At 46.1% G+C, this 24,756-nt stretch overlaps 1 protein-coding gene across 1 annotated transcript in view; it reads left to right on the top strand.

The window, feature by feature from the left end:
- The window catches only part of ATCAY (ATCAY kinesin light chain interacting caytaxin), a 32,925-nt gene extending 8,169 nt beyond the window's left edge, over positions 1-24,756 (top strand). The window contains exons 3-13 of the mRNA XM_053372753.1: positions 337-395; positions 2,992-3,216; positions 4,576-4,761; positions 6,957-7,059; positions 8,878-9,009; positions 11,503-11,589; positions 13,980-14,078; positions 15,638-15,673; positions 15,804-15,839; positions 21,014-21,046; positions 21,805-24,756. Of these exons, the coding sequence (XP_053228728.1) occupies positions 337-395; positions 2,992-3,216; positions 4,576-4,761; positions 6,957-7,059; positions 8,878-9,009; positions 11,503-11,589; positions 13,980-14,078; positions 15,638-15,673; positions 15,804-15,839; positions 21,014-21,046; positions 21,805-21,814 (1,006 nt within the window). The 3' untranslated portion in view covers positions 21,815-24,756. The remainder of the gene's footprint in view (positions 1-336; positions 396-2,991; positions 3,217-4,575; positions 4,762-6,956; positions 7,060-8,877; positions 9,010-11,502; positions 11,590-13,979; positions 14,079-15,637; positions 15,674-15,803; positions 15,840-21,013; positions 21,047-21,804) is intronic.

Here is a 24,756-nt window from a genome sequence, read left to right as displayed (position 1 = left end):
AACCTCATTTATAATTATATGTTTCCACTTATTATGTCTCTAATTTCCCTTATCTTGGTCCTTTACTCCACCTTGTATACTTTGACATAATATTATTCTGTTTATTGTCTTTGATTATCTCCACACACCCACCCTTCTTTTTCTTTGTAAAATTTGCAGATAAAAATAATAATTTCAGAAAAAGGGCGTTGGACACCACCTGAAAGGAAATATCTGTGTGCTATCTGGTGTTCACAACCAATTGTTAATTGAAAACGAAAAGAAAGCATAAGACTGACCTGGAAATACTTTTAAAATTTCTCTCTCTCTCTCCTTCCCTCATCATCCAACCTATAGACCTCTCCCAGAAGTGGCAGGGATGGAGTCATTGGGAAGCCCAGCTGAAGATGCCCTTTGTAAGTACGGGTCCAGGTGGGGCCCAACTGCTCTCTCTCTCAACACATTGGAACAAATGAGACATACCGTATTTTTCGCTCTATAAGACGCACCAGACCACGAGATGCACCTAGTTTTTGGAGGAGAAAAACAAGGCCGAGACCATATAACACCGGTCTTGAAAGACCTACATTGGCTCCCAGTACGTTTCCGAGCACAATTCAAAGTGTTGGTGCTGACCTTTCAAGCCCTAAATGGCCTCAGCCCAGTAGACCTGAAGGAGTTTTATTTGAAATACTTTATTCGACCGATAGTCAGAAATAAAACATTACACAATAATTATAAACTATAACATCATAGGGGTACATAAATAAGGTAGGGCCACAGTACTAGACCTCTGAAGGAGTCTCCACCCCCATCGTCCAGCCCGGACACTGTGGTCCAGCTCCGAGGGTCTTCAGGCAGTTCCCTCACTGCAAGAAGCCAAGTGTTTTGTGTTGTGTAGGCTGCTATTTTGTTATGTGCAAATGGCTTTAGATACCTATTAGGTCCATAAATTACCATCTAGCATATATTCAACACACAAAAACAGCGACAATTTGTTGACAAAGGACAGCTGGACATAGAAAGGGCCCCATTACCTTCAGTAGCTTAGGGCCTCATCAAACCGAAATCCGGCCCTGAGCACGCGTCTTAATTCGCAATATATTGCCAGGTTCAAAACTATGAAACCAATATAGATGCACGATATAGAACTAGTTTGGGATGAAGATACCGTATTTTTCGCTCTATAAGACGCACCAGACCACGAGACGCACTTAGTTTTTGGAGGAGAAAAACAAGGGAAAAAATAATCTGAATCCCAGAAGCCAGAACAGCAAGAGGGATCGCTGTGCAGTGAAAACAGCGATCCCTCTTGCTGTTCTGGCTTCTGGGATAGCTGTGCAGCCTGCATTTGCTCCATAAGACGCACACACATTTCCCCTTCCCTTTTAGGAGGGAAAAAGTGAGTCTTATAGAGCAAAAAATACGGTAGATGATATAACGGACGGAAACTTAAATGGGGGTGGCAGAGAACTGCAGAGTTGAAGGGATCCTAAGGGTCATTCAGCCCAGCCCTGTGCAGTGCTAGAATTTTGAGCACAAGAGCACAGGATAGTGATTCAGGGGATGGAGGACCACAAGTTAACACACAAACACCAAAGGCACTTGGGGAGACAGATGGTGTGCTAGATTATGTCTGGAAGCGGTTGCAGGATGGATGGCAGCTAACAGATTGAGGTTGAATCCTGACAAGTACTGTTTTGGGGGACAGGAGACGGGCAGGTGTGTGGGACTCCCTGGTCCTGAATGTGGTAACTGTGCCCCTGAAGGACCAGGTGCGCAGCCTGGGAGTCACTTTGGACTCACAGCTCTCCATGGAGGCGCAGGTCAGTTCTGTGTCCAGGGCGGCTGTCTACCAGCTCCATCTGGTACGCAGGATGAGACCCTCCCTTCCCGCAGACCGTCTCTCCAGAGTGGTGCATGCTCTAGTTATCGCCCGCTTGGACTACTGCCATGCGCTCTATGTGGGGCTGCCTTTGAAGGTGACCCGGAAACTGCAACTAATCCAGAATGCGGCAGCTAGACTTGGGACTGGGAGTGGCTGCTGAGACCCCATAACACCGGTCCTGAAAGAGCTACATTGGCTCCCAGTACGTTTCCGAGCACAATTCAAAGTGTTGGTGCTGACCTTTAAAGCCCTAAATGACCTCAGCCCAGTAGACCTGAAGGAGTGTCTCCACTCCCATCGTTCTACTTGGACACTGAGGTCCAGCGCCGAGGGCCTTCTGGTGGTTCCCTCCCTATGTGAAGTGAAGTTACAGGGAAACAGGCAGAGGGCCTTCTCAGTAGTGGCACCTGCCCTCCCATCCAGATGTCAAGGGAATAAACAACTATCTGACTTTTAGAAGACATCTAAAGGCAGCCCTGTTTAGGGAAGTTTTTAATGCTGTATTATGTTTTTAATATTCTGTTGGGAACTGCCCAGAGTGTCTGGGGAAACCCGGCCAGATGGGCGGGGTATAAATAATAAATTATTATTATTATTACAGTGGTACCTCTGGTTACGAACTTAATTCGTTCCAGAGGTCTGTTCTTAACCTGAAACCGTTCTTAACCTGAGGTACCACTTTAGCTAATGGGGCCTCCCGTGAACTGATGCACGTTGGGGCAAGAAATACGAATTTCTTTTCTTTCTTTCTTGTTATTTATGCTTAAACATCATGCAAAGAAGCACTGAATAAAACGAACCAATAATGCAAAAACAGAAGCAAATACGAAAGCAAAATTACAAGGATATAAACATAATAACCTAGTTAGTTAGAAGTCTCTTTATTCCTTTTTCGGTGTTATTTTTCCTTCTTCTTTTTCCTTTTTTAAGGAGAATGTAATGTTTTATATTTTTTGATTGTAGTTTAGGGGCAAGAAATGTGAATTTCATGCTCCCGGGGTCTGCATTGTAGGTGTCGGACCAAGAACGAGACTTTGTGGTTGTAATGGTTAAGACGTTGATTCGCTGTACAAGTTACTTCTCAACTGGCTCTTTCGCCCCTCTTTCCTAATGTAAATCCGCAGCTCCTCCAAACACGTTAAATTTTAGTAATGGGGCTCATCACAAGCGGAAGACACTCGTCGCCCCAGAAATCAACATTTCCCTGGACCAGAGCGAAGGCTCTCTCCTGTCAGACGATTTCCTGGACACCCCGGACGACCTGGACATCAATGTCGATGACATCGAGACCCCCGACGAGACCGATTCTCTTGAGTTTCTTGGGAACGGAAACGAACTGGAATGGGAGGGTAAGTAAAGGGGAATTTTAAAAAAACCCTCCACAATATTTTATGCATTTTCATATGGCTTCGAGATGATAGCTGAGGGCAAGAAGGAGCTGAAAAAGTTGGGGGGGCATGCAAATAGATGGAATATCACCTACAGACACCCCCCACCCTATTAGTACCCCCTATAGTCCTAAAATAGAGGGACGTGGGTAGCGCTGTGGGTTAAACCACAGAGCCTAGGACTTGCCGATCAGAAGGTCAGCGGTTCAAATCCCCGCGACGGGGTGAGCTCCCGTTGCTCAATCCCTGCTCCTGCCAACCTAGCAGCTCGAAAGCATGTCAAAGTGCAAGTAGATAAATAGGTACCACTCCGGCAGGAAGGTAAACGGCATTTCCGTGCCCTGCTCTGGTTCGCCAGAAGCGGCTTAGTCATGCTGGCCACATGACCCAGAAGCTGTAGGCCGGCTCCCTCGGCCAGTAAAGCGAGATGAGCGCCGCAACCCCAGAGTCGGCCACGACTGGACCTAATGGTCAGGGGTCCCTTTACCTTTATAGTCCTAAATACCTGTAGTGATGGGGAAGAAATTTGGTTATTTCTGTGTTTAAAATCGTCCCTGTAGGCTTTCAGAGTCTTCTTCCCTCTGCAGAAGTGGGGAGAATATTAGGGTTGTGGAATTTCACCACAAGATGTGTGGATTGCCACATGTTCTTTTTCTTTATTTTACAAAATTTATATTTTGTATAACAGCAAAAGAACATCAGAGTACTTGACAAAAAAAAAAAGTTGAATCATTAAAAAAAATCTAAAACATACAGAAAGTTGAAACCGCAGTAAAATAAATTGAAGCACATCAAACCTACAAGCTTTCTAAACACATTACCCAGGTGTTTAGAAAGCTTGTAGGTTTGATGTAAAGGGACCCCTGACCATTAGGTCCAGTCACGGACGATTCTGGGGTTGCGCTCTCATCTCGCTTTATTGGCCGAGGGAGCCGGCGTACAGCTTCCGGGTCATGTGGCCAGCAGGACTAAGCCGCTTCTGGAGAACCAGAGCAGCGCACGGAAATGCCGTTTACCTTCCTGCCGGAGTGGTACCTATTTATCTACTTGCACTTTGACGTGCTTTTGAACTGCTAGGTGGGCAGGAGCAGGGACCGAGCAACGGGAGCTCACCCCGTCTCAGGGATTTGAACCGCCAACCTTCTGATCGGCAAGCCCTAGGCTCTGTGGTTTAGGTCACAGCGCCACCCTCATTCCATGTGTAGAGCCCCTAAGGTCCAGTAGCACCTTAGAGACCAAGTTTTTTCTTGGCACGAGCAATGCACACTTTCTGTACAATCGAGCCTTGCTAGGGATGGTCTTTGTGAATTCCCCCCTCAGACGACACTCCTGTGGCCACAGCCAAGAACATGCCGGGAGACAGCGCGGACTTATTTGGAGATGGAGCCGTAGAAGGGGGCAGCGCCACAAACGGCCGCCTGTGGAGAACGGTCATCATTGGGGAGCAGGAACACCGAATTGACCTGCAGATGATCAAGCCGTACATGAAAGTGGTTACGCACGGAGGTGAGGAATCTAAGGGGAGGCTTGCATGGGGGGGGGGAAAGATTTGTGTCGCTGGGTCAGTTAAGATGCGCATTTGGCAATATCCAAGCAAGCAGCATCAGCCGCCAACTCAGCCCAGATACAGTGGTACCTCAGGTTAAGTACTTAATTCGTCACGGAGGTCCATATTTAACCTGAAACTGTTCTTAACCTGAAGCACCACTTTAGCTAATGGGGCCACGTGCTGCCAGAGCACGATTTCTGTTCTCATCCTGAAGCAAAGTTCTCAACCCGAGGTAGTATTTCTGGGTTAGCGGAGTCTGCAACCTGAAACATATGTAACCTGAAGCGTATGTAACCCGAGGTACCACTGTATCCAAGCAAGCAGCATCAGCAGCCAACTCAGCCCAGATATTGATTTGATGGATGGATGGCGGTTAACAGACTGAGGTTGATCCCTGACAAGACAGAAGTACAGTGGTACCTCGGGTTAAGAACGTAATTCGTTCTGGAGGCCCGTTCTTAACCTGAAACTGTTCTAACCTGAGGTACCACTTTAGTTAATGGGGCCTCCTGCTGCCGCCGTAGCACGATTTCTGTTCTCATCTTGAAGCAACGTTCTTAACCTGAAGCACTATTTCTGGGTTAGGGGAGTCTGTAACCTGAAGATTCTGTAACCTGAGGTACCACTGTATCCAAGCAAGCAGCATCAGCAGCCAACTCAGCCCAGATATAGATTTGATGGATGGATGGCGGTTTGGTTAACGGATTGAGGTTGATCCCTGACAAGCAGAAATACAGTGGTACCTCGGGTTAAGAACTTAATTCGTTCCGGAGGCCCGTTCTTAACCTGAAACTGTTCTTAACCTGAAGTACCACTTTAGCTAATGGGGCCTCCCACTGCCGCCATGAGTTTTCTGTTCACATCCTGAAGCAAAGTTCTTAACCTGAGGTACTAATTCTGGGTTAGCGGAGTCAGTAACCTGAAGCATCTGTAACCTGAAGCGTCTTTAGCCTGAAATGTCTGTAACCCAAGGTACCACTGTACTGTTTTTGGGGGGACAGGTGGCGGGCTGGTGTGGGGGACTCCCTGGTCCTGAATGGGGTAACTGTGCCCCTGAAGAACCAGGTGCGCAGCCTGGGAGTCATTTTGGACTCACAGCTGTCCATGGAGGCGCAGGTCCATTCTGTGTTGAGGGCAGCTGTCTACCAGCTCCATCTGGTACGCAGGATGAGACCCTCCCTGCCCGCAGACTGTTACCGCGTTTTGTAAACTGCTTTGGGAAGTTGCATACCCACAAAGTGGTATATAAATGCTCAGGACAAACAAGAACAAAACAAACTCCTTTTGCCAGCCAATTCCATGTCCAGCTCAGCTCCCCAACCCACTTTAATTAATTGATGTCTGTTTTTATGCATATTGTGTTGTTTTTATGATGTTAGCTGCTCTGAGCCCGGCCTTGGCAGGGGAGGGCGGGATAGAAATAAATTATATTATTATTATTATTATTATTATTATTATTATTATTACAATGGTACCTTGGGTTACATACGCTTCAGGTTACATACGCTTCAGGTTACAGACTCCGCTAACCCAGAAATAGTGCTTCAGGTTAAGAACTTTGCTTCAGGATGAGAACAGAAATCGTGCTCCAGCGGCACGGCGGCAGCAGGAGGCCCCATTAGCTAAAGTGGTGCTTCAGGTTAAGAACAGTTTCAGGTTAAGAACAGACCTCCGGAACGAATTAAGTACTTAACCCGAGGTACCACTGTATTAGGGGACGCGGGTGGCTCTGTGGGTTAAACCACAGAGCCTAAGGCTTGCCGATCAGAAGGTCGGCGGTTCGAATCCCTGTGATGGTGTGAGCTCCCGTTGCTCGGTCCCTGCTCCTGCCAACCTAGCAGTTTGAAAGCATGTCAAAGTGCAAGTAGATAAATAGGTACCTCTCCAGCGGGAAGGTAAACGGCGTTTCCGTGCACTGCTCTGGTTTTCCAGAAGCGGCTTAGTCCTGCTGGCCACATGACCCGGAAGCTGTACGCCGGCTCCCTCGGCCAGTAAAGCGAGATGAGCGCCGCAACCCCAGAGTCGGTCACGACTGGACCTAATGGTCAGGGGTCCCTTTACCTTAACCTTTACCACTGTATTATTATTATTATTATTATTATTATTATTATTATTATTATTATTATTATTTTCCTGTCTGTTTCTCTCTCAGGTTATTACGGAGAAGGACTGAACGCCATCATCGTCTTTGCTGCCTGCTACCTGCCGGACAGCAGCCTGCCGGATTATCATTACATCATGGAGAACCTTTTCCTGTGAGTGACTTTTTCTTGCCTTCTGCTTGGAATGGAGCAGGGGAAACTCGCTTTTAAGCTCCGTTTGGATTAATTTCCCTCGCACCTCCTTTGCTTGGCCACGTCAGGGTGAAGATGGATTTGCTAAAATCGGGAAGGGTGGCAGTGCTGGGGGGCATTTTGGAAATTGCCCTCTTTTCATTCGAAACACTTTTGCCCCCCCCCCCAAGGCCAAGCTCTGCAAAAGTCATCACTTGGCTACAGCCGGCGATTTCACCAATCCTCATCCCAACATTATTTTTATTTTTATTAAAAATTATTTATCCTTTTCAAATTTATACATTTCACTAGTTTTAAAATCATTTTAACATTTCGAAACTCGGCTTCCTTCCTCCTCTTTCTGCAGTTCCTTAAAACAATTTTTAATATCTTCTGCATCTCCAAATTAACTCAATTTACTCATTTATGCATCTACTTTAAATATACACTCTTATAAAACTGCAGGTTATTATTACAATAACCCTGGTAGTGTTTTCAGTGTTTACAACTTATCTGCAAATATTCAGTAAGCCATTTCCATTCTTTTATAAAAAGTTTGCTATCTCGGTGTCTTATTTTTTCTGGTTTCACCATTTCTCCTTATTCCGTAAGTTTTTGTATCCATTCCTCCTTCGCTGGGGCTTCTGTTTCTTTCCATTTTGGAGTGAGTAACATTCTTGCCGCTGTAGTGGTATACATTAATAAGTTTCTATGCAGTTTGGTTAGTTCTGTCCATAGAATTCCCAAAAGAAAAGCTTCTGGGTTTTGTTTGTTTTTACAAATGTTATTTTAAACATCCTTTTCAACATCCTTTATTTATTTTTCTGTCTCTGCTGTCACCTCTCCCCTAACCACTAAGTTAGATAATGATAATAATCTTCATAATTCAGAGAGAAACAACAAGTCCATTTAGAGCAACTGTGTTTTCATCCTTTGTGCTGAGCATCATGGTCAGCAAATGCATTATCTGTGCCTTCGTGTATGTACACACAGAAATGGAGGACGCCCTGGTCCTGAATGGGGTTACTGTGCCCCTGAAGGACCAGGTGCGCAGCTGAGGGTCATTTTGGACTCACAGTGGTCCATGGAGGTGCAGGTCACTTCTGTGCCCAGGGCGGCTGTCTACCAGCTCCATCTGGTACGCAGGATGAGACCCTCCCTGCCCGTGGACTGTCTCGCCAGAGTGGTCCATGCTCTGGTTATCTCCCGCTTGGACTACTGCAACGCGCTCTCCGTGGGGCTGCCTTTGAAGGTGACGCAGAAACTACAACTAATCCAGAATGCGGCAGCTAGACTGGTGACTGGGAGTGGCCGCCGTGACCATATAACACCGGTCCTGAAAGACCTACATTGGCTCCCAGGACGTTTCCGAGCACAATTCAAAGTGTTGGTGTTGACCTTTAAAGCCCTAAATGACCTTGGTCCTTTATACCTGAAGGAGCATCTCCACCCCCATCGTCCAGCCCGGACACCGAGGTCCAGCTCCGAGGCCTTCTGGTGGTTCCCTCACTGTGAGAAGTGAGGTTACAGGGAACCAGGCAGAGAGCCTTCTTGGTGATGGCGCCCGCCTTGTGGAATGCCCTCCCATCAGATGTCAAAGAAATAAACAACTACCTGACTTTTAGAAGACATTGGAAGGCGGCCCTGTTTAGGAAAGCTTTTAATATTTGATGAATCATTGTATTTTAATATTTTGCTGGAAGCTGCCCAGAGTGGCTGGGGAAGCCCAGCCAGATGGGCGGGGTATAAATTCTTCTTATTATTCTTATTATTAGTTATCTGCTTCTGGTTTTCTAACAGGTATGTGATAAGCAGCTTGGAGTTGCTAGTGGCAGAGGATTATATGATTGTGTACATGAACGGTGCCACGCCACGCCGGAGAATGCCAGGGATCGGCTGGTTGAAAAAATGCTACCAGATGATTGACAGAAGGTGAGGTTTGTGGACTGAGTCCATGACAATGGGCCACATTTTACAGAGGATGAGGATGACCGTTTACATACGTGTGTTTGTGCGTGCGTCAATTTATTTATTTCATAAATTTTATACACCACTAGTCTGTAAAAAAACACACCAAACAAACCTTCAAAACGGTTTACAAAAAAAACACATATATTGTAAGAACTGAAGTCTAGTAATATTTGGAGATTCAAGATTCCCAACCGCTTATGCAGCTGTAAACTCTTTACCAGAGTCTTCCACTGTCCTGAGTGGAAACCCAGCCAGATGGGTGGGGTATAAATAAATACAGTGGTACCTCAGGTTACATACGCTTCAGGTTACATATGCTTCAGGTTACAGACTCCGCTAACCCAGAAATAGTACCTCAGGTTAAGAACTTTGCTTCAGGATGAGAACAGAAATCGTGCTCCGGCAGCACGGCAGCAGCGGGAGGCCCCATTAGCTAAAGTGGTGCTTCAGGTTAAGAACAGTTTCAGGTTGAGAACGGACCTCCAGAACGAATTAAGTACTTAACCTGAGGTACCACTGTACTATTATTATTATGTGACCTAGTTTTACTTCTTGCCTTAGAAATTTGAAACCATTCCTACTGAAGACAGTAGGATTTCTTGCATGTAATCATTTATGCACTTTGATTTAAACAAACTGGCGCTCCAACTTTTGCCCTGTCCACTGGTTTATGTTTTGGCTTAAGTTTCATTAATATTGGTTTATTTTAATTTTATCTTCAAGTTTTTAAGGTGTTTTTTCTAGGTTTTGCAATGTATGGCCTCCTTGCTGAAGTCTAATAAATAACTCTGAGGGCTTAAAAAAAAGATAAAACAGTAAAATTGAGGGAAGGGGAAATCACAACTATTATTTAAAAAAGATTTTCCAAACTTAGGTTTCCAGCTGTTTTGGGACTACATTATCTCTAACTAGCTGGACTAGTAGTCAGGGGTGATGGCAGTAGAGATATGAGATGATCAGAACCCTCCGAATTTGAAGCATAGAAAGTCCTATTAAAAAAAGTATAATTTGGCAGAATATTTGGATTATTTGATATGCATATGTCTAATTTGGAATATTTAATGCGATTTGATTGGCTTGTTAAAGTGGAAAATTTAATAAAAATGGGTTTTTTTAAAAAAAAAGTAGTCAGGGATGATGGGATTTGTAGTCCAAAAACAGCTGGAGACCAAGTTTGGGAAACCCTGATTTAAAACTTATTGAAAGGGTTCAAATATTACTTGCAAAGATATGCAAGAGAAATTGTGTGTGTGTGTGTATACATATACATACATATTTGGAAATCAAGAAAAAAAATCTTGAGAAGCCTGTCTGCTTCTCCCAGAGCTTTTCGGGGCTGCCGGGGGAAGCCCGGGTTTGCCCCCCGCCCAGCCCCAAGAGCAAAGAAGCCAAGACTGCGAGCCGGATGGATCCCTCTCGCTGTCTTGGCTTCCTCTTTAGCCCCGTGCAACCTCTCTGGCTGGGAGAGGCTGCGCGCAGCTATGGCAATACCCCCACCTCCTCGTAGAAAAGCCCACAGGAGCTGCGCACCCTTTGAGGAGCGCGCAGCTCCTGCGGGCTTTTCTACGAGGAGGGAGAGGGGACTTTTCCTGCCTGCCTCCCCCCTGCATTCGCTTCATAAGACGCACACACATTTCCCCTTACTTTTTAGGAGGGGAAAAGTGCATCTTATGGAGCAAAAAATATGATAGATAGATAGATAGATGATAGATAGATAGATTTAGAGATAGATAGATAGATGGGACGTGGGTGGCACTGTGGGTTAAACCACCGAGCCTAGGTCTTGCCGATCAGAAGGTCGGAGGTTCAAACCCCCGTGACGGGGTGAGCTCCCGTTGCTCGGTCCCTGCTCCTGCCCACCTAGCAGTTTGAAAGCACGTCAAAGTGCAAGTAGATAAATAGGTACCACTCCGGTGGGAAGGTAAACGGCGTTTCCGTGCGCTGCTCTGGTTTGACAGAAGCGGCTTAGTCCTGCTGGCCACATGACCCGGAAGCTGTACGCCGGCTCCCTCGGCCAATAAAGCGAGATGAGCGTCACAACCCCAGAGTCGGCCACGACTGGACCTAATGGTCAGAGGTCCCTTTACATATATATATATATATATATATATATATATATATATATATATATATATAAATATGGCAAGGGTCACCAATGTTGTTGGACTCCAAGTCCCATCATTCCTGACCATTGATCATACTGGCAGGGGCTGATGGGAGATGGAATCCAACAACATCTGACATACAGATTCACTAGCTTTTTTTAAAAAAACACCTCTTGTTTTTACACTGTAAAATAGAAAGCTTCCAGAATCTGAGGGAGAGGAGATGAGAAATTAAATTGATATTGTGTTTGTGTATGAAGGTTTGTATCTGGTGCAGAACTAATGCACGACCAAAGGCAACTGCTCATATCTGTTCTTACACCTCCCTGCCTTCTCTTTTTTATTACAGGTTGCGGAAAAACCTGAAAGCGCTGATAATCGTTCACCCGTCGTGGTTCATTCGAACGGTCCTGGCTATATCGAGGCCGTTCATCAGGTATGAGCAGCCGAAAGGATAGCTGCCTTGAAGCCAGTTAAACATGTCTGACGCCTCTCTGGGTGGTTTAGACTACAACTCCCATCAAGCCCCAGCCAACATGATGGGAGTTGTAGTCCAAAACATCTTTCTCTAAATTTAGCCCACCCCTCATGCTCCAAAGACCGCTAAGAGAAGTCCCAGCATGATGGATGCAGGTCCTGCTATCCAAACATAAGGCAAATGGTTCGTCAGGTGAGTGTTCACATAACAAGTCAACGATTTCCATTGATTCTTATGGGGAAATGTCTAATGCGTTCCCGACCGTGGAATTTTGACCCCAAAATGATGGAAAACCTGGGCAAACCCTGGGAAACCCTCCGGAACCTTGTAAAGGGCAAACAAGGAAGGGAGAAATGCTCTCTTATTCTCCCGCTCTCTCCCTGTTCCTCCCAGGAGTTTCTGCCAAAACGGTTTCAGCAGACCAGCAAAACACAAAAGACTTGTTTTAAGTCTGCTTATTTATTTACATGCAGGTCTGGTTGTTTGGATATCTGAATCTGCAGTGTGTAAAGTGAGGTTTGGGTACTAATTCCTCACGTTTGGATAAGTGAATTTTCGTATGATGACCTTGTCAGCATCGCCCTTGAGCCAGTGCCACCAACTGGACTTACACACTTCAGCCCCGACTGGGCTAGGTGAGCTGAGTAGCACTTCCAGAGACCACCTTCTGGACAGGAACAGGTCAAAGTGCTGTGGACTCACAGCTTAGAGTTGTGAGCACCAGATTCACTCCAACAAGAAGACAGTTGTCGCACAGCAGAGTATAGCAGAGCATAAACGACTCGGAGAGCAGCTCTGTAGAATATCTTCTTTATTCTATTTACAACTATAATACACAACTATGTACAGAGCTAAATGAGGTCTAAGCGAAAATGCTGAACTGCACTAAGTGTCTGCAGCTGCTCTTAGCAGCAACCTTATCTATACACACGATCTCTCTAACACTCAGTCTGTCTCTCTCTTTGATGTGAGGCTGGAGCGGAATAAGTAGAGAGCAGAAACCGCCCCCTCCTCTCTGGAGAATCAGCAGAGAACATCAGCAGATTCTTGGATATGGGAGGGGTGAAATCTCCTCAGACCTCTTTCACAGAATTGCAGAGTTGGAAGGGACCGCGAGGGTCACCTAGTCCAATGCAGGAATATTTTGCCCAACATGGGGCTCAAACCCACGACCCGCATGTACAATCTTTCAAACCAAGGTAGCATAGTAGCTTAGTGAATCAGAGACGGACCCAGACAACCCCAGGTTCAAACTCTGTGTAGTCACAATTTCTCAGACTAACCTGTTTTGTGAAGATAAATAGGGGAAGCCATCAGGATAGAATACTAAGAGGAATAACATAATGAGTTGCAGTCAACTATTTTTACTCAAGAGTAGACCCATTGAAATTAAGGGACCATAGTTGGCCGTGTCCATCAATGGCTCTACTCTGAGTAGGATTACCATTGGATTCAGCCCAATGATCATAATAATAGGTTGGATTCAATGTTAGTCCTAGTATGAGACCCACGAAAATTGATGGACAAGACGTTAATTTCAGTGGGTCTACTCTGAGTAGGGCTTCGTTGGCAACAACCAGGTGGGGATGGTTCCGTATCATTGGATGCTAAATATAACATTTGTATTCCAGAAATTCTAGAACAAGGGTTACCAGGCCTTTTTCTGCAAATGACACCCGTTCTGAACTTCTCTCTCTCTATGAAAGCAGTTTCACGCCACCAGCCCAAGTGGTTGACTTTCAAGGGGGTCCAGGGTTAATTGCAACACCCTGCAAAGGCCACACTGTGGCCCCCATGGCAGTAAACAAAAGATCAAACCAAAAGAACGTCTTACCAGTTATAATCTTTAATAATCACAGTGCAAGAACAAAGAACACATCTTCTAGAAATGGCGGTGCTCCCAATTAAGGATTCCACCCCTTGCCATCCCTGTTAATCTATGTCACTCCTATGTCTTGTAATCTGAGTTTGTACCCACTGCGCTTTCTGTTCTAACACTTTCTGAGCTCTCCGTGTTTTTGGAGAAGGAGGGTGGATGCTGTCCAGACAGAGACTGTGAATCTGTTAACTCTCCTCTAGTGTTTCTTCTGCTAGCTGTTCCCCATCCTGTATTCCCCAGCTTCTGCTTTCTGAACTATGCCCCTCTGCAAACCACTGTTCCAGATCTATATTGTCCTCCTGCTCCTGGGAAGAATCAGGATCAGGGGAGAGGGTGGATCCCACCGTTCCTCCTCAGTGCAGCTCTCCTCAGCACGATCCCTGACACACACTAAGCTAGATTTTAAAAAAAGAAAATTGTGTGGCTGTGGGAGAAGCTGTGCCTAACATGTGGAAATACTCTTTCCTAGTGTGAAATTCATCAATAAAATCCAGTACGTTCACACCTTGGAGGAACTATCGCAGAGCATCCCCATGGAACATGTCCAGATTCCGGACTGTATCCTACAGTAAGTATTGGGCGATACCTTGAAACAGCGTTGTTTTCCTGCACTGCCTTTCCTTTTATTCTGTGATTCATATACTTCTTCTTCTTTGGCGATCACTCGTCGCCGAGTAAGATTGTCTTCCATAATATTGGTTTCCGGGCGGGAGTTTGGGATCACGGTGTGGATTTGCCAAGCGTGCCTTCCTCTTAGCACGTTTCTCCCTTGCATTCTGAGTACGAAAAGCTTGGCCTGTCGCTCAACATCCAAAAAACCAAAGTGTTGCACCAACAAGTACAAAATAACCCCTCTGCAGCGCCACAGATCCAACTCAATGGTGTAACATTGGAAAATGTCAATCACTTCTCTTACCTGGGCAGTTATCTTTCCACAAGGGTCAACATTGATGCCCAAATCCAGCATCGCCTGAGCTCTGCGAGTGCAGCTTTCTCCCGATTGAAGTGCAGAGTGTTCCAGGACCGGGACATTTGCAGAGAAACCAAAATGCTTGTTTACGAAGCTATTGTACTACCAACCTTACTGTATGCTTGTGAAACATGGACCACTTACAAACGCCATCTCCAACTTCTCGAAAGATTCCATCAACGGTGTCTCCGAAAAATCTTGCAGATCACTTGGGAAGACAGGCGAACTAATATCAGTGATTCATATGCAATGAAGGGTGGTTGGAGGGGCCAAGAGGGGCCTGGACATGTATGTGACATGTATGCAACATGTAATTCTACTCTTATGTGACATGTAATTCTACTCTTATTGATCCAAAGCAGAACTCCAACGTAGAGTTAGCAGAGTAAAAACTTAAACACGTTGCAGGATCCACAAAAAATAGACCAGAGGCAATTGTATTTCATCCAGTGTGCAAGGTCAGAGAATTCCAACAAAAAATGGAAAAGGTAGCAGAAGCAGTTCCCATGCTCATCCGTGATTAGGAACAGAAACCAGTCAACGCATCTTGTTTCGTCCTTTGCTTTACATTGGAATGAATTTAAGTTACGTAAGCAAGCGGGTTGCGCTGTGGGTTAAACCACAGAGCCTAGGACTTGCCGATCAGAAGGTCGGCGGTTCAAATCCCCGCGACGGGGTGAGCTCCAGTTGCTCGGTCCCTGTTCCTGCCAACCCAGCAGTTCGAAAGCACGTCAAAGTGCAAGTAGATAAATAGGTACCACTCCGGCAGGAAGGTAAACGGCGTTTCTGTGCGCTGCTGTTGTTCGCCAGAAGCGGCTTAGTCATGCTGGCCACATGCTTGCCAATAAAGCGAGATGAGCACCGCAACACCAGAGTCAGCCACGACTGGACCTAACGGTCAGGGGTCCCTTTACCTTTAAGTCACATTAAACAGTGGACAGCGAGACAGATAACGTAGTACTTCACACAAACCGAAATGCAGAAGAACAGGGAAAGCGTCGATTGCGACAAACTCAGATCGCAGGCTTCTTACGTCCCCAAGAGGTTTCTTTCGTTGGCAATATGTTCATTTGCAATTTGTCGCTTATTGGGAATTTGTTGGTTTTAAGCCAGTTGTGAACCATGTTTTTTTCACAGTTCTAAACACTTTGTTTCAGGTTTGAAGAAGAGCGGAACAGAGCGAGAAAAGAAAGGTAGGTTTTTCCCTTTTTGTGTATGCTAGGAAAGAGGCCATTATCACACAGTTGCCCGGGGTATATTGTTATTTTACATTGTTCCTTCAGGCAAAACCGGCTATTTCAAAATGCAATTTATCCCTAACAGGGCAGAAGAGAAACAGGACACAACTGTGAGAGAGAGGTAAGTCTCTTTCCATGTTATTGCAGATGCATTATATCAGGGGGAAATGGTTTTCAAAACTCTGTATATTAGGCAAAATTGCATACAGATACGTCTATTAGGGTTCCCCCCCCTAAAATGCTGATGAATATTCAGGAGGATTCATTTTTTAAACACACATACCCACAAAGTAATGTGGAAATGAAGTGAGATGAACTTTAGATTGGAAACATGAAAAACAGAGAAAAACCAAAATGGATAGATTCACCCATTTCTAGGGAGGACTGGGGCCACAGGGAAACCATCATTTTAGGCAGGAAACAGGGAGGAAAGTACGGTGTTTCCGCTATCCGAAATTATTTGTTAGGTGAGCATTCTCATAGCAAGTCGATGATTTGCATTGATTCTTATGGGGGGGGAATCTTTTTTAAAAATAATATACTTTTTCATAGAATCATAGAGTTGGAATAGACCACAAGGGCCATCGAGTCCAACCCCCTGCCAAGCAGGAAACACCATCAGAGCACTCCTGACATATGGTTGTCAAGCCTCTGCTTAAAGACCTCCAAAGAAGGAGACTCCACCACACTCCTTGGCAGCAAATTCCACTGTCGAACAGCTCTTACTGTCAGGAAGTTCTTCCTAATGTTTAGGTGGAATCTTCTTTCTTGTAGTTTGGATCCATTGCTCCGTGTCCGCTTCTCTGGAGCAGCAGAAAACAACCTTTCTCCCTCCTCTATGTGACATCCTTTTATATATTTGAACATGGCTATCATATCGCCCCTTAACCTCCTCTTCTCCAGGCTAAACATGCCCAGCTCCCTTAGCCGTTCCTCATAAGGCATCGTTTCCAGGCCTTTGACCATTTTGGTTGCCCTCCTCTGGACACGTTCCAGTTTGTCAGTGTCCTTCTTGAACTGTGGTGCCCAGAACTGGACACAGTACTCCAGGTGAGGTCTGACCAGAGCAGAATACAGTGGCACTATTACTTCCCTTGATCTAGATGCTATACTCCTATTGATGCAGCCCAGAATTGCATTGGCTTTTTTAGCTGCCGTGTCACACTGTTGGCTCATGTCAAGTTTGTGGTCCACCAAGACTCCTAGATCCTTTTCACATGTACTGCTCTCAAGCCAGGTGTCAAGCCAGGTGTCAAGTTTTATTGAACTTCCAGTTTTTTATAAATGAACTTTAAATTGAATGCTTACATTGTTTCGTAGACTGACTTCCCTGCACAGTGTTCAAACCCTTTCCAGCCACATTATATATCAGACTCTTATCTATTACAGAAATCTGTCTAATGCAATTACTTTATCGTTTTTCTTCCGCTGTTCCTATCTCGAATCCTGCCCACGATTGGCTGTAGTGTTTCTTCAAAGAATCTTAAGGGGAAATTTCTAATGCAGTCACGACCACAGAGTTTAACCCCCAATTTTACTCTCCAAGTGACCGGGGGAAACAGGGGGATACCCAGAAAAACCCTCTGAAACCTTGCAAAAGGAAAACAAGGAAGGGGAAAAATTGCTCTCTTATTTGTCCGATCCCCCAATTCCATGATTTCTGGCGAAATGGCTGCCACAGACTAGCAAAACACAAAAATATTAAGACTTGTTTAAGGCTGCTTATTTGTTTGCAGTGTTATCTGCAGATCTGGTTATCTGAATATCTGTTTATCAGGATATCTGAAACTGTGGTGTGTATAGCTAGGTTTGGGTACCAACTTTCTGTTGTTTGGATAAGTGAATTTTCATACACTGAGCGTTTGGATAGCAGCACCTTTATATACATAGCTGTCAACTTTCAGATTTGAAAATAAGGGATCAGCAGCCTCACCCGTCCCGGGGACAGTCTACGCGATATCTAACAATCTGGGATAGCAGTGGGAAATGGTGCTGAAATAAGGGAATTTCCCACCAAAAAAAGGGAAGGTTGACAGCTATGTTTATATATCTACTTGAAGAAGCCATGGTCCGATCTGAAAAATACAAATATTTAGGTTACAAAACTATAAAAATAAAGAAAAATTAAGTTTGCAAAAGTTTGTGGTTAGGGTAGACCAGGGGACGCGAGTGGCCCTGTGAGTTAAACCACAGAGCCTAGGACTTGCCAATCAGAAGGTTGGCGGTTTGAATCCCCACGACGGGGTGAGCTCCCGTTGCTCGGTTCCTGCTCCTGCCCACCTAGCAGTTCGAAGGCACGTCAAAGTGCAAGTAGATAAATTACCTTCCCTCTGGCGGGAAGGTAAACAGTGTCTCCATGCACTGCTCTGGTTCGCCAGAAGCGGCTTAGTCATGACCCCATGACCCGGAAGTTGTACGCTGGCTCCCTCGGCCAATAAAGCGGGATGAGCGCCACAACCCCAGAGTGGGTCACGACTGGACCTAATGGTCGGGGTCCCTTTACCTTTACCCAGGGTAGATCAACGTGTCAGTGTCTACTTATCTCCAGTGTCAATATAACATATCGGCAAAAGTCGGAAATCGAAAGATAACTATAGCATGTACACAAAAATCGATTTCAGATTTGAAATCAGCAGTGAAAGAACATATAAGAACAGCTGAAAAATCTCATGCAACAGAAAATGAAAAAAAAATTGTTCCCCAGTGTATTCACCTGCTGTTCATTATAATGGGTGTTGCGTGGCAATTCCCGCCCCCTCCCGTGAAAGAAGTAAATAAAGACACCAGACACAAGAATTTAGGTTAATGGGCGAAAGGCCACAACTTTATTGATTACAGGTAAGAGAGGTATTGGCTTTAGGCATTGGCCCTAACAGACTATCCGGTATAACCGGGAAGGGTTAAACACCAACTGGGGGAGCCTCCGAGATGTACATCCGTAAGCGCTCCCCAAGGGGTTACCGCTCGGGAGCGCTCTTTAGGCCCTAGCCTCCGTAGGTTTCGGACGAGGCGACGCCCCTCGGAGTCCTTTAACAGACCACCCTTCAAGATTTGGGGGAGGGGATGGCATTCCTCCCCCCCGACCACATTTGCATGACAATACCCCTTGCCAATGCCTAACCGCCAAAACCAAGGAGTTGTGACGTTTTGCTACGAGGTAGGCGAAAAAACCAAGTGGCGTCAAAATACAGCCAATTAGCCAAATGGAAAAACTCCTACCAGGCCCCTTGCGGCGACCAGCCGAAGCCCATAGCAAAGTCAGAAAGTAAGCCTAAAGGGTGGGTGGGTGGGAAATCCTGGGCTGAAGAAGGAGCAAGAGGGGCGAGGCAGGGCTGCCCTGACCTTAAGAAGACCCCGAAGTGCCCGCCCCTGGCGCCAGCCGATTGGCTGGCAGCACGGGCGCTGAATAATAATTAGCTAAGGGGATTCCCGCGACCCGCGGGGCTTCCTAGCCCCGCGAGAAGGTGATGGGGGCGTGCGCCCGCAACCCCACCCCCTCTTTAGATCGGGAGTGTCTTTCTCAGTTGTCTTTTATGGCAGCAAACTTTCCTAAAATCACGGGATCTCAGAATAGGGCTTTCTGGGGGGAGACAAACCACTCCTCCCAAAAAGAATTCCACCCCACCCCGGAATGTCCCCGAAACAGAATTTCCAAGTGAATGAAATGGCTGAGATATGGCCTTTGGCAATTTGGTTCAGCTCTAGGGATCTTCAAAGATTTCTGCTTGGGGAATGTGGGGCTGCCAGGAGGGATGTTGGGGGAAAACAGAAACAGGAGGAAATTGCTGAAGTCTACTTATTTGTCCCATTTGCGGAACTCAATACAGCAGATATGATCGTTGTTCATTGTTGCAGTTTTCCGTCTGCAAACTGTACATAACAATACATAACTGCATTGCATAATTTGCATGGAGTTTCCTTTGTGTTGAAATGAAAGGTGTGGAATAATGTACTGATTACATAAGTAATTATGTAAAATTCAGCCAGAGCAGACAGCAGGACAACAATTAATAGAGGGCATAATCTAACTAAATTCTACTTAGAGCACACCAGGGCTGGATTTCGGTTTGATGAGGCCCTAAGCTACCGAAGGTACAGTGGTGCCCCGCAAGACGAACGCCTCGCAAGACAGAAAACCCGCTAGACGAAAGGGTTTTCCGTTTTGGAGGCGCTTCGCAAAACGAATTTCCCTATGGGCTTCCTTCGCAAGACGAAAGCCCATAGGGAAATCTCCGGGACAGCGGGGAAGCGCAGCGCGTCTTCCCCACTGTCCTCGGACCTCCTCCGAAGGCTGGCGGTGGGGCGGAGAGACCTCCTCCCGCCGCCAGCCTTCGGATGGCTGCTCTGAAGGCTGGCGGTGGGGCGGAGAGACCTCCTCCTGCCGCCAGCCTTCGGAAGGCTGCTCTGAAGGCTGGCGGTGGGGCGGAGAGACCTCCTCCCGCCGCCAGGCTTCAGAAGGCTGCTCCGAAGGCTGGCGGTGGGGTGGAGAGACCTCCTCCCGCCGCCAGCCTTCGGAAGGCTGTCCTGAAGACTTGCGGTGGGAGGAGGGTTTTCCTTCCCACCGCCAACATTCAGAATGCTGTTCTGAATGTTGGCGATGGGGAGGAGAAACCCTCCTCCCACCGCAAGCCCCGGGAACAGAGGAGAAGCGCTGCGCGCCTTCCCCTCTGTTCCCGTACCTGTCCTGAAGGCTTGCGGTGGGGAGAAAAGCCCTTCTCCGCACCACCAGCCTGGCAAGCGGTCTCCATAGGAACGCATTAATTGATTTTCAATGAATTCCTATGGGAAACCGTGCTTCGCAAGACGAAAAACTCGCAAGAAGAAAAAACTTGCGGAACGAATTAATTTCGTCTTGCGAGGCACCACTGTAACGGGGCCCTTTCTATGTCCAGCTGTCCTTTGTCAACAACAAATTGTCGCCGTGTTGAATATATGCTATATGGTCATTTATGGACCTCATAGATATCTCAAGCCATTTGCGCATGTGGCCGTGCAACCAGTCCATGCAGAATGTAGGCACCCTATATATAGAAATGAGCGAACGAGTGATATTTTAGGGAGCAGGCTAGCAGGCGGGGCACGTGACTTACATCATAGGAGCCAACACAACACAAAACACTGTTGCTGTATGTAGGTTTTATTTTATTTGTTTTTTATCTTATATTTTGGAAGTGTACATCCAGGTTTACTAATCCGCTTGTAATATTCTGCCTCTTCAGATGCAGAACTACGAGGTTTAACAAGCATACACCGTTTTCTAAATGTATTTACTATTTTGTCTGTCTTCCCAAACAGGCCTACATTGCCAGCAGAGGATCAGGAAACAAGGTGTGGGTTTGTTTTATTTATTTATTTTTAATCACATTCAGAATTTAGTTACCTACTGCTTACCTAAACCCCTGAGCCTCTTGGGCTTGCCGATCATAAGGTTGGCAGTTCGAATCCCCGTGACGGAGTGAGCTCCCATTGCTTGGTCCCTGTTCCTGCCAACCTAGCAGTTCGAAAGCATGTCAAAGTGCAAGTAGATAAATAGGTACCACTCTGGCGGGAAGGTGAACGGCGTTTCCGTGCGCTGCTCTGGTTCACCAGAAGTGGCTTAGTCATGCTGGCCACATGACCCGGAAGCTGTACGCCGGCTCTCTTGGCCAATAAAGTGAGATGAGCGCCGCAACCCCAGAGTTGGCCACGACTGGACCTAATGGTCTGGGGTTCTTCACCTTTTACCTATACACCCACAATAAATCACCAGTCTGGAGGGGCCCTTGATAATTGACAATCAGCAGTCTCTTAAGTATTCACTGGGCCAGTGTGGTGTAGTGGTTAAGAGCAGTGGACTCGTAATCTGGTGAACCGGGTTCGCTTCCCACTCCTCCACATGCAGCTGCTGGGTGACCTTGGGCTGGTCACACTTCTCTGAAGTCTCTCAGCCCCACTCACCTCACAGAGTGTTTGTTGTGGGGGAGGAAGGGAAAGGAGATTGTGAGCCGCTTTGAGACTCCTTCGGGTAGTGATAAAGCGGGATATCAAATCCAAACTCCTCTTCTTCTTCTTCTTCTCTCTCCTTCCTCCCTCCTCCCACCTTTTAGCATGTCCTGAATCAAGGCGAGAACACAGACATACAGAACGATCCAGAACGATGCATTACCCATTGTAAAATGACCTTCCTGGTGTTAAGCCCGCACGACCATCCTCAATTCCATCCAACCAAGGAATGAGCCTTTCTGTCTTTGCCTAAAAGGTATTCCATTGCACACAAGAACAAACAGCACTTTCCAACAAAGGCTCTGAGTGGCAAACCCCTTGCTGAGACATGCAAGCACCTTCCATCTTTAAAAAGCAACAACGTCGGGATATTACAAAATCCAGCCTAAAATGGAGAATTCCGGTTTATACATCGAAAGCCTCTTCCGTTGGGTTGCTGCAGGTCAGCACAGCGACATCGGGATGGAAAAGCACACATCCATTCTTAATTTCTTGCCGGACGCATCTGAAAGGAAATTGTTGCTCTGTGCATTCATTGGGCCAGGAAGAACTGCGGAAGCAAACTTTCGTCCCCTTCTGAATGAAGTTTCTGCATGCCTGTTCCAGTACAGATACAGAGCACCTACCCGGGTTTTTTTGCCTCATCCGTTTCCCAAATGCACCCCTGGCGCTATTTTTTTTTACCACTTGAGCTCATGGTGAATTCTCACTCGGGAAATGATGTACAGATCGCTTTTATTTTTCGCGTCCTCTCTCCTGAATGGTTCTGTCCCTGAATCTTGGGTACCAAATATCGCAAGTGTTGTAACAATGCCCATTCATACACTAGTCAGTGTAAAGATGCAAATATACTCACAGGGCGGTGGGATTTGCACAGTTTTAGTCAGTTTCAGAACACTGGACAATCACCTCCCCCCGAATTCTGCCTCCAAACATCTGAGGCAAGATGCAAGCACATGAAAACACAGTCCACGTCTCCTCAAGCAAGGAGAACTTGAGTCAGATGGTCAGATTAGAAAGTGCACACATTTAGAACAGGAAAATGAGTACGCAACATGACTTAAAAACACTTTTTCTAAAGCCACATATGTATACCCATCTTCCGCCCTAATGAACATGGGAGTGGCTCGCATTTTATCCTAGAAAAACAACAACAAAACCCTGCAAGACATTTAGGTTAGGTTGAAAGATCACAGCTGAATAGAAATTTGAACCCAGGTCTCTGTGGTTAGAATCACACGATCCTGACATTGCAGGACAGGAAGGCAATTCACTCACACAAAATCCTGGGATCAGGAGAAAAGGCAATGCTTGCGCGCCCATGCGCACACTTAGATTTAATCTATGCACTTAAAATGTGACCCAGTCATTTCGATCCAAGAAGAACAGAAAACCTTGAAGTCCACATTCAGATAGTTGCTGTTTTGGTTGTCCATACAGTTCCACACCAGAGGGCAGCAGTGGCAAAATTACATGTGCAAGCTTGATTTTCCGGGGAGTCTTCCAAATGCCAGCCTAACAGAAGGCTTCCTTTGCTTTCGTGTGTCTGCAGAGGAGCGTGGAACAGTTGGCTTGCCTCTTTTTCTTCTCATTGATACGTAACACCTAACCCTGAACAAGTAGGTAGGAGAGCTTGCGACGTAATGGGGGTCAATCTTCAACAATGGCTTTAAAGGACCGGTCTGTTTCGTTTGCGAAAGAAAGGAATCTAGCCCTATCTGCGGAAGCTTTGGGAATGTCTTATTTGCATAGCAGAATGCGTGAGTTCCTGAACACTTCAATCATACCTCTCTACTGACAATGGAAGTAGAACCCATACCCCATAGAGCCCTATGGGGTCACCTTACGAGCAGATGTGTTCACAACTGCAAATGATCAAACATCTGGGAAATGTATGGTTCGCAATCATTTCTAAAAAACTTCTCTCTCTCTTTCGTGGACGGAACATTTATAAAAGCAAAAAGAGCTGCAAAGACATCTATCAGTTTGGATACGAAATAGTCTCAACTGGATTTTTTGAAAGTGCATTTTAAGCTGGGAGGGAGGGGTAGAAAACATGACAGCTGACACGTGTATATCAGGATACGCTGGGAAGTGCATTGAGGAGTGTTTACATGCTCTTCCACCATTCTACAAAGAGAAACGTGGGACGTATTGGCAGTCTCCAAAGAGACTCGTTCAGGACCACAGATTTGCACAACCTTCTCTGGAAACAAATGGGGTGACAATTCCTTGCGATATCTTTGCCGGTTTCTCTATGCTTGGTTTTAAAAGGGTGTGTTTGCCTTGTAATCATGGACACGAGAGGGAAGAATATGGGCTGCTTGGTTTTGAAGCAGGGATGGGTAATTTGTGGCACTGCAGATGCTGTGATTACATACCCCATCATCCTTGACCATTGCCCAAGCTGGCTAAAGCTGTTGTGACTTGCAGTCTGACATCATCTGGAGGGTCAGGTGTTCCCCTATCCCTGGATTACTGCTAAAGAGGAGGAAATGTGTCCCCACCCACAAACTGAAATGAGAGAGGTTTGGGTAAATCGCCTTAATCACATCTACTATCATAGTCTGTAATGGGTAAACTTACTGAACCAAACCTATATCTGAAATCTCTACGGATGATCTATCAGTGGCTTTTACAGGTTTTATTTCTCCATCGGCTTCACTATGAATGAACAAGCTTGCTTGTGCCCAAAGAGAAAATTCTGCCTGCTTTTCTCCTCCTGCGACCAACTGTTGATGTTCCGTGGTTTCTCTTGCTCCCAAAAAAGACCTAAGTTCTAACCAAAGTTCGGTCTTGGTTTAGCACTCATGTTTTATTTGGGGGACTCAGATTTAACATGGCATCAGGACCTGAGGAGGAGCAGAGCGGGCGTGATTTCTGTCTGGGCACCAGGGCCAAATTTTGGGTTGCTGTTGCGTGTGAAACAGGCCACAGGCCACATTTGCACATGACTAAAGCCATGCTAAACCATGGTTTGGCCAGCTAAACCATGGTTTCGTCAACAAACGACAAGCCGTCTCACAGGAAAGCAGAGAAACATGGCTTGTTTCTCC

This window comes from Podarcis raffonei, chromosome 18, assembly GCF_027172205.1.
Source record: "Podarcis raffonei isolate rPodRaf1 chromosome 18, rPodRaf1.pri, whole genome shotgun sequence".
Lineage (NCBI taxonomy): Eukaryota > Metazoa > Chordata > Lepidosauria > Squamata > Lacertidae > Podarcis > Podarcis raffonei.
The sequence above is the reverse complement of the archived record's forward strand: the minus strand, read 5'-3'. Positions and strand labels throughout refer to the sequence as shown.